The sequence below is a fragment of the Citrus clementina genome, unplaced genomic scaffold, assembly GCF_000493195.1.
Source record: "Citrus clementina cultivar Clemenules unplaced genomic scaffold, Citrus_clementina_v1.0 scaffold_9, whole genome shotgun sequence".
NCBI lineage: Eukaryota > Viridiplantae > Streptophyta > Magnoliopsida > Sapindales > Rutaceae > Citrus > Citrus x clementina.
The window spans coordinates 12,635,140-12,645,292 of record NW_006261964.1 but is presented as its reverse complement, the minus strand read 5'-3'; the positions used below and the strand labels follow the sequence as shown (position 1 = coordinate 12,645,292).

The following is a 10,153-nucleotide window of genomic DNA, read 5'->3' as shown; positions in this document are numbered from 1 at the left end:
TTTAGAGGGCCTATGGTACCTTGTGAATTGAGGATATGCAGACAAGTCGTGAGCACTCCCTCCTTAACCATATACCAATGCTTTTGGTAAAACACTGCTGGCAAACCATCCGGCCCCGGAGCCTTCGTTGGGCACATTTGACTCAGAGCTTCCAAAACTTCCTCGGCTGTAAACGGTTCCCCCAAACTCTCATTCATGCTAGCTGAAACTCTCGGAGTTATTCCTTCCAAGGCTGCTGCAATTTGATCTTGGCTCGGTTGGGTTGATGTAAAAAGGTTGGTGAAATAGTTGCAAAACTCATGCTCTACTTCATTTGGCTTCTCAATCCATCTCCCGAAATTATCTTCAATCCCCCAAATTCTATTTTTTTTCCTTCTTGCAGTCGTTTTGCCGTGAAAGAATTTTGTGTTTTTGTCCCCCTCCTTGAGCCAATCTGCTCTTGAGCGCTGCTTCCAGTAGATCTCTTCATCCATGAGAATATTTTGGATTTGCTTTTCCACCTTCCGAATTTCCTCACCATTTACATATTGCACCCTTCTTTGTTTTAACTCTCGCAGTTGATTCTTTAACTTCTCCAATATTTCTGTCATGCTTTATAAATTCCAGCTTGCTTCACCCCAACAGCCTACCCATCGAAGCTTTTGTTGCTTGTCGAAAAGATTGGCTTGGATCTTCACTACTCCAATTTCTATACAACCTACATTCCTCCTTAATTATCTCTTTGCATACGTCATACGAGCTCCACATATTCTCATAATGGATTCGCAAGGAATGCCTACCCCTTGGGTTCATGCCCTCCCTTCTCTCTTGAATAGCCATCAACACGGGACAATGATCCGAAGTCCAGGTGTCTAGGTTGCTTGCTGCACAGTCCACAAATCTGTCACTCCAAGCTTTAGTGCAAACAAATCTGTCCAACCTTTCTTCCACGAATCCCTTCCCATATCTTCCATTATTCCAAATAAAAGCATACCCCCGATACCCGACATCCTTTAAGCCACAATCTCTCAAAACTTCTCTGAAATCATTAATGAAGTTCACGTTCCTGTCATTGCCACCCCTCTTCTCATCTGAATGTAAAATTTCATTAAAGTCTCCACAACACAACCAAGGGCTAGAAGATAAAACCGCCAGCCACCTAAGGAGCATCCAAGTGTGGTTTTTCTGACTTATTTCCGAATGTCCGTACACTCCTGTAACTCGCATTCGATTTCCATTTGGCATTTGAGTTTTGGCATCAATGTGGTGCCGGCTGTATGAGTTGATTTGCACCCCAATATCTGATTTCCAAAGCATTGCTATTCCGCCTCCTCTTCCATTAACGTTTACCGCAAGGCAGTTCTCAAAACTCAGCTTATTTGCAATCACATTCATTTGCATGGTTGATACCTTTGTTTCACACAAAAACACCAGCTGAGCACCATGCAATTGGAGGATTTTTCTTAAGGCTTGAAATGCTTGGGGATTCCCTATACCCCGAACATTCCAGCTGAGGATATTCATAGCTTCCAGCGGGGCTGGCCACCAGCCTCCACCGATATCTCCATATTATTTGCTTCCATAACTATCACCTCTTCCAGCATCAGCGGTTCCCACTCCAGCTGAAGTCTTGTTGTTGGAGAGACATGCACCAGATTTTTTGTCTCGAGCTTGTTTGAGCTAGAGAGCTTTGTTTTTTTCCTTGGGCTTTGCCAGAGTTTTTTCCCCTTTGGCCTTTTTCGAGCTTGTACCTCAATTCCCCCCTCACTTAGCTCTCTAATTAATCTCTTCCACTTCCTTTTATTGGGCTATAGTTGAGATCCTTCCGGCCCATCGTTTTTTCTAGCTTCCTCTTCATGACTTATTTTCATTTTTTCCCTCTCTTTTGGAATGCCATTTCCCGCTTGTGTGCCCATTTTCCTTAGGGCTGTTGCATTGCCACTTTTCTCAGCTTGCTTGTGGCCGTCACTTTGCTCTTTGTCCGCTGACTGTATCACTCCTTGCATTAATTGTTGCTCAGCTACTCCTCATATCACATCATTCTTAGCATGCTCCATGGTTTGTCCCATTTCCTTCTCATTTTGTACCGACCCGTTTGCCCCTATCGGGTTTGCTTGGTTTTGCCCTTGCTGTTGCTGGAAGCTGTGATTTTCTGAGCTTGCTGATTTTTCATTCGATTTTCCAACCCCATAGTTCCACCTTCCCTTGTTCTGATACCTCTTGGTAAAGCCCCCTACCGTAATCGCTTTCATCCAACTCCCATATGGTAGATCTTCTTGTGGTTGGTCTTGGTACTTGTCACACTCTTTGTATTGATGTCCAATAATTCCACAACAATAACAAAAATCCGGCAAGCGTTCATAAACCACCGGCATTGGGATATCAGTTTCACATTCTTGCTTTAGAAATAGAATCCTCTCTAGCGGCTGTGTTATATTAATTAAAACTCTTATTCTGGCATATTCCCCAATACAATCTCCATTACCATCAGTTTCAACCTCCTCTACTGATCCAATCTTCCCGCCCAAGTCCCAGAGAAAATCTTTATCCATACACGCTATTGGAACATTAAGAATCTTCACCCAAAAGGATGTATGAGTAAAAGATTGTTTTGCGACTTCCCCAATCCCCCTTGGCTCAGCGAGTACAATCAATGCCCTGTCGGAGTGCCATGGTCCCCCTTTTATCACTCTATTTTTGTCTGCTTCTTCAATAAATTTGAACATGAAGATGTTGTTTCCCACGCTTTCGATTTTGACTTTTTTGAAAGTCCTCCACACCTGCTGTAACACAGCCTTAAGGCCCTCTTTATTTACTCCCTTTGCGAGCATTACTTTGCCCACTAAGCAGCCTACCATTATTTGTTCTTTCTTTTTTTTTCAAATTCACCTCCAGTGTAATTTTGGCTTTGTCTTCCTCTCTGATAGTTATTGCTTGACACTTGCGGATTAGCTCTTCAGTGTCCATGGTAGTTAAAGCTAGGGCAGGGAGTGAGTTATTTCGGCTCGCTAGCTTTAAATTCATGACCCAGCACTCTACACTACCTATTACTTTTTGAAACTTTCTCAACCAGCTCCCCAATCCCAAAAGCTTACTGATTTGGATTACTTTCCACTCACTGAGAGTGACCACATGAGTCCTTACGACCCCTCAATATTTCCATTCAAGCCTCCATAAAGGAGAGAGAGCTTTTCGAAGGAGACTTTTTCTTTACCCTAAAGTAAAGATCTGTGGGGTACTTTAATTAATTATAAGTACCCTACGACCCTACCTTATTCTTTTTATCAACCAATACACCTGGTAAGTCCCTAAAATTAGAACCCCAAAAACAAAAGGTAATTGAGGACAATTAATCAAGTGCACTAAGCAGAATGCGTGTTTAAATGGGACAGACGTAATGTGTGCACATATATGTTAGAAATATTCGAATCTAGGATCTTGCATTTTGCTAAATTCTGAAAAGTTATTAAATGATATGTTTTAATAGTATAATGACATTATATTATTAAACCATATGCCTTAATAACTTTTCCCGGTTTTAATAAATTTAGAATATAAGATTAGATCAGTACACACTCTCTCACTCTCTCTCTCTATATATAAATTCTCAAGTGTCGGTGCCCTCATTTTTTTTATGCGAACCCACTATTAAGCCACATGGTTTAATAAAGTCAGTATTCAACTCATTGTAAAGCCATAACCCTCAAATTGTGAATCTATGCTGACTCTATTAAATCATATGACTTAATAGCACATCCGCATGAAAAACAAAAAAATGAGGGCATTCGCACATAAGAATGACTCATATATATGATAACATCAGATCAGTTTTATGTCTATATATTTTGATTTTACAAAAATAATTTTTTCCCAATCATTAAGACGAGAGTTTTTTGAGTATATATCCTTGTTATTAATAAGAAAAATATTTCTTTCATCCCCATATTTCAAGTTAAGCATTTGGATTGTTCTTATATTTTAAAAATACTTTAAGATACTCCTGTTGTTAATTAAGTTGCTCTCCTATCTTTACTTTTTCTACAATTATAACCTTTAAATTAATTTACAAAGTTTAAAGTTGTACATATATCAAGCCTTGACTAGGTCTTAATTAGCAACAACGGATGGAACATATGAATAGTGTTTGGAGCATCACAGATGTTTTGTTCCAATTGCTTATAAGAGAATAGAGGGGTTGATGTTGAAAGAAAACTGAAGTTGTTTGTTTTAAGAGAAAACTTATTTCATTAATTCTAGATTTTTCAGATCTTATTTACAACTGATTCAATTACATTTTATATACTCACGAGATTAGTTACATACACACAAGAATGATTAATAACAGACTTTAATAACTTGTGCTAACTTGTTATCTCATAACTAACTTTGGTGATCTGGCACTGATGAGCTGGCATGGTTAACTAACTTCACTTGCTGAGACTAACAACTTCTTCACCTTTCTATTCTTCATAAGCTTAGGACAATGAGCTTCCTTAACAGTCCCCCTCAAACTCAAGGGACATAGCTACACATTGAGTTTGTCTCTTAGGTAGTTAAAGTGAATAAATGAGAGAGGCTTGGTCATAAAAACAGCTATCTGTTCTGCACTAGGAATGTACTAAATTTGTAGCTCTCCTGCAATTACTTTGTTTTTGATGAAGTGTATGTCAATCTCAATATGTTTAGTTCTTGAATGGCAAACAGGATTGCGAGCTAATTCAATGGCACTGGTGTTGTCACACCAAATAGTGGGAGTTTCTGTACAACTCAAACCAATCTCAGAAAATAGAGATTGTAACCAACTTATCTCTGCACTAGCTAAAGCTAAGGCTCTATATTCACTTTCTGCACTTGATCTGGCAATGACTGATTGCTTTTTAGATGACCATGATATTAAATTGTTTCCCAAGTAAATGCAATAAGCACCAACAGATTTTTTGTCATCAAGATCACAGTCCCAATCTGCATCAGTGAATCCTGTGATCTTTATCTCTCCATGTTGAACAAATTTAAGTCCATAATCTTAGGTGGACTTCAAATATCTGAGCACTCTCTTACAAGCTACCAAATGTTGCAATGTAGGAGTGGAAACATACTGGCTTAACTTGTTGATAGCAAATACAATTTCTGGACTTGTTAAGATCAGATACTGCATTCCCCCCACAATGCTCCTGTAATGTGTAGGATCAGTAACATATTGACCAAGATGCCCTGAAGTTTCCTTTTGTAGCTTTATTCCAGTGCTCATAGGTGTGTCAATTCCTTTGCATTCAAGTAGCTGAACTTTGGATAACAAATCCCTTATGTATTTTCTTTATGACGGATAGATGCAGCCTTCATCATACAAAACTTCAATACCCAGAAAATAAGACAAATTACCCAAATTTTTCAATGCAAAGACTCGGCTCAGTTCATCTATAAAGATCTCTAATGTTGCACTATATGGTCCTGTAATTAAGATATCATCCACATAAATCAGTACCATTATCATGAAGTTGCTTGTTTTCTTTATAAACAAAAAAGAGTCTGCTCCTGAGTTTATAAAATCCCATTGTAACAAGCAACTTTTTAACTTCTCATACCAGGCCCTTAGAGCTTGTTTAAGGCCATAGAGAGACTTGTGAAGTTTGCACACAAAATCTGGTTTCTGATCATTAACAAAGCCTGTTGGTTGATCCATAAACACCTCTTCTGTCAGCTCTCTATTAAGAAAAACATTATTTACATCAACTTGCCTTATCTCCCATTGTTTCATGACAGCTAATCTGATCACCACTCTGACAGTAGCTGACTTTACTACAGGGCTAAAAGTTTCAAAATAGTTAACCCCTTCAATCTGCTGAAACCCGTTAGCTACTAGCCTGGCTTTATACTTGGCCAAACTTCCATCTGAATTTTGTTTGACTCTAAATACCCACTTGTTGCCAACAATTTTCTGACCAGCTGATCTAGGAACCAGAGACCATGTTTTGTTATTGATTAGAGCATTGTACTAATCCTTAATGGCTGCAAGCCATTTAGGATTCTCTATAGCTTCTTTGACAGATTCTGGTTCTTTATGAACAAGTGTAACATTGTAGAGTTTAGGTTTAAAAATCCCAACTTTGCTTCTAGTGATCATGGAGTGTGTGTTTTCTGGTGTGATAATATGTTGTGTATGTTCTGGAGCTGAGGTAGATGGAATAATGTTTAGTGATATTTGATCAGGTGGAGAAATATAAGGCTCTGGCTCTGGCTCTGTATGTGGTTCAACTGTTTGTGGTAAAAGTGATGATCAATGTTGTATGCAGAATTGCTTGAGTGATGAGAATTACTATTCGCAGATCTTGTAGAATCATGATTATAGTAGTTGTTGTCATCTAATATTAGAGACATTAACAAAGTGGATAGATGATACACTTGTTGAGAAGTAAATGGTAGGTTTGAACATAAATTGGATGAGTTCGAAGTAAAAGCAGAATTTGATGAGTAAGGAAATAAATTCTCATAAAAAATAACATGTCTAGCTATATAGGTTTGACCAAATGGGTGCAGACACTTGTACCCTTTATGAGAAGAGCTATAACCTATAAAGATACATTTACTAGAATGATATGCAAACTTATGCTTGTTGTAATCTCTCAAATAAAGATAGCATGCACAGCCAAAACATTTGAGCATTTTGTAATCTGGTTTATGAATGAAAAGCTTTTCATATGGTGTAAGAAATTTCGAAGTTGCAGAAGGCAACCTATTAATATGATAGACAACAGCTTGGAAAGCTTCCCACCAAAATTGTAAGGGTAATTTAGCTTGAGCTAAAAGTGTGAGACCTAACTCAACTACATGTCTATACTTTCTCTCAACTACCCCATTTTGATGATGTGTATAGGGACATGAGCACCTGAAAATGATTCCATTTTGATTCAAGAATTCAGTAAATGCTTGGTACTCTCCCCCTCAGTCAGATTGCAGCTTTTTAATTGAGCATTGAAATTGTTTTTCAACCTTGCAATTTGAAATAATTTGAAAATTTGTAAGGCTTCTGATTTCAACTTTAATAGGTAAATCCAAGTATATCGCCTGACGTCATCAACAAAGCTGATATAATAGATATAACCAGCCCTAGAAGGAGTAGGTGAGGGACCCCACAAATCAGTATGAATGAGTTCAAGTATGTGAGAAGTTTTGGTTTCAATAACAGAAAAATGCAATCTATGAACTTTGCCCATTTGACATGCCTCGCATAGTTGCTGTGCAGATTGTTTGATAAAATTGGTAGATAGATTGATAGTTTTATCATTCTTAAGTAAATGCATTAGTACATCATGATGAGGATGACCAAATCTTCTATGAAACAAACTGATTTTATTAACTGATGCATTACAAGGAGAGACAATAGTTTGATAACAAGACATAGAAATTGAATGATTATTCTGAGTACCAGTTGTAACAGGAAAAGAAAGATGACAAGTAGATAGCATAGACAAAGGCTTATTTGAAGAAATTTGACCCAAGAAAGAAGAATGAGATGTGTGAGATGACTTTAACAGCAACTTGTATAATCCTTTTTCAGCAAGACCTTGCAGAAGTACTCGTCCCTTCAGTGAATCCTTTACATAACATACATTGCCAACAAATTCAATGGAAATGTTATTGTCAGTTGTCAATTTAGATATACTTATTAAGTTCTTAGTAATTGAAGAAACTAATAAGATATCCTTAAGTGTTATAAGTGTGTGCTTGCAGGCAGTATGAAGACTTTTATAGTTAAAACAAGCATCACCAATATGAGTAATGATCAAACTTGTCCATTTCCAATAGTAAGCTGATCTACACCTTTGAACTCTTCTCGCTCATGCATGTTTGCCATGTTATTTGTAATGTGATGTGTGGCACCACTGTCCAGATACCAATAGAAGTACTTGAGTTAATTGTAGGAGAAAACACATTCCTCACATGCGATGATCTAGGATGATGTGTAAACTGTTGATTTCTTCCAAAGCCTGTAGCATGTCCTCTGCCAAAACCACCAACAGTACTACTACGAGCTGGAAAACCTCTGGGATAAGAAGTAAAGAACATGCCTCGACCGAAATTTTGATCTCTTCCTCCAAATTGACCAAAAGATCCATTACCATAAGCATTTCTCCTAGGAATGCCTCTCATATGTGAATAGTTTGCATTCATCATATTGTAATTAGCATTAAACATGGCCTGAGAATTCTGATTTTGTTCCAACCTAGCCTCATGAGTCAACAAAAGTGCATATGCATCATCATAATTCATTTTATTTGCTGTGATTATTGAAGCTAAATCCAAATAGCCAGATCCTAATCCATTAAGAGTTCTTATTAACAGATCTTTGTCAGTTATATTATCACCAGCACAGGCAAGCTTATTAGCAAGTACCTTCATTTTTTAACAATATTCTTCAATCGACATTGATTCTTTTCTCAAAGTGTCTAATTCATGTCGAAGTTGCATTACCTTTGCTTCAGATTGAACTCCAAATTGCTTTTGAATTGATTTCCAGACATCAAATGAAGTATCATAATTGAGAAATGAGCTTAGAATACCTTCAATTATAGTTGAAAAGAGCCAGTTAAGCAGAGTCTGATCCCGAGCTCTCCAATTAACATATGCTGGATTCTCAGTTCTCTCCACAGATCCATTAGTTCGTGCTTGAGAAAGATACTGTTCTGGAATGTTTTGATTTTATGAGATAAATCCTTCAAGTCTATTTCCTCTAATTGAAGTCAAAACTTGTTTACGCTAGAGAAGAAAATTAGATCGATCAAGCTTGACGGTTGTGGCAAAAGTAAATGAAATTTGAGTAGGTTGAGTTTGATGAACAATCAAATGATTTTGATTAGTTGTACTGGAACTAGCCATTGTGGCTCTGATACCATGAAAGAAAACTGAAGTTGTTTGTTTTGAGAGAAAACTTACAGAGAAAACTTATTTCATTAATTCTGGATTTTTCAGATCTTATTTACAACTGAATCAATTACATCTTATATACTCACGAGATTAGTTACATACACACAAGAATGATTAATAACAGACTTTAACAACTTGTGCTGACTTGTTATCTCATAAATAACTTTGGTGATCTGGCACTGATGAGCTAGCATGGTTAACTAACTTCACTTGCTGAGACTAACAACTTCTTCACCTTTCTATTCTTCATAAGCTCAGCACAATGAGCTTCCTTAACAGATGTGGAGGGTTTCTCGCTCCAATTCGTTGTGGTGGTCCGATGAATTTTGTACGTTTTGTGAATAAGTTTTATAATTTGTTACTTACTCGTTGCTTATACTTCAAAAGCCGGTATATTATATGATGTTGCAGTGATATCAGTCTCCACTCTCCATTCTCCCTCGATCCTTGATTGGCAAACAAGACAAATTATCATCTTAAATCTGACTTAAGAAGCCTTAACTAATAGCAACACAAATTTTGAGAGCAGATGAGAGAGAGAAAAAAAAAAACAAATTTATTTAAAAATATTCGTACTCAAATTTTTTATATTCAATTTCTTGAAGTTTAATCACTGTCAATCTGCCACATGATGGATAAAGATATAAAAACAAATTTTATTTATTTATGTTGCCTGTAGGGAAAAACACAATAAATTAATTGATATTGCCAGAAAATTATTGATTCATACCCAAGTAAACAGATAGCTGTTGAAATTAATTATGATTTAATCTAGAAATTTGTAGCCAACCATCTTCCCAGACCGAATCGGAATCTCAATCATTTTTCATCAGAGAAATCCGATCGATGTAGGAAATCTAATGTCAGCTTCTAACAGACGCTGCTACTTGAATGTGTATAATCTAACCCTCCTTACACACCAATTTGCTTCATTGTGACTCCAAAAATATTCTCGAAGATTGCACAAAAACTAATCTGATTAATTCCCACGGCTAGACAAATCCCTAATAAAAAGAACTAAAGAAATTATAATATTATTTACACAACAATGCTAATAATAAAAATCCTAACACGAATTGACAAAGTCATTTGAAAGGGCATTTTGAGGTGACACAATGTTGACAACTTTTCAAAAGTAATATAAAGAAGATAAATTTCACTCTTATAAATTAATGAGCACAACGACTCCTCAGTTTATATAAATATTTCAAATATAAAAAGAAATGATACAATTAATATAATTTAGGAATGT

The 10,153-nt window shown here is 36.7% G+C and overlaps 2 protein-coding genes across 2 annotated transcripts; both read right to left on the bottom strand.

Annotated features, from left to right (window-relative positions):
- Positions 1-612: 612 nt before the first annotated feature.
- LOC112099229 lies at positions 613-1,503 on the bottom strand. Its single transcript, XM_024186421.1, has one exon. It carries the CDS (start codon positions 1,501-1,503, stop codon positions 613-615), a length of 891 nt encoding a protein of 296 aa, XP_024042189.1.
- Positions 1,504-2,006: 503 nt separating this feature from the next.
- Positions 2,007-2,837, bottom strand: LOC112099228. The gene has a single exon (XM_024186418.1). It carries the CDS (start codon positions 2,835-2,837, stop codon positions 2,007-2,009), a length of 831 nt encoding a protein of 276 aa, XP_024042186.1.
- Between the last annotated feature and the right edge of the window lie 7,316 nt (positions 2,838-10,153).

Bases quoted from the DNA above. Each gene is read 5' to 3' on its own strand.
- LOC112099229 (XM_024186421.1), bottom strand. From the start codon at position 1,503: ATGAATATCCTCAGCTGGAATGTTCGGGGTATAGGGAATCCCCAAGCA.
- LOC112099228 (XM_024186418.1), bottom strand. From the start codon at position 2,837: ATGGTAGGCTGCTTAGTGGGCAAAGTAATGCTCGCAAAGGGAGTAAAT.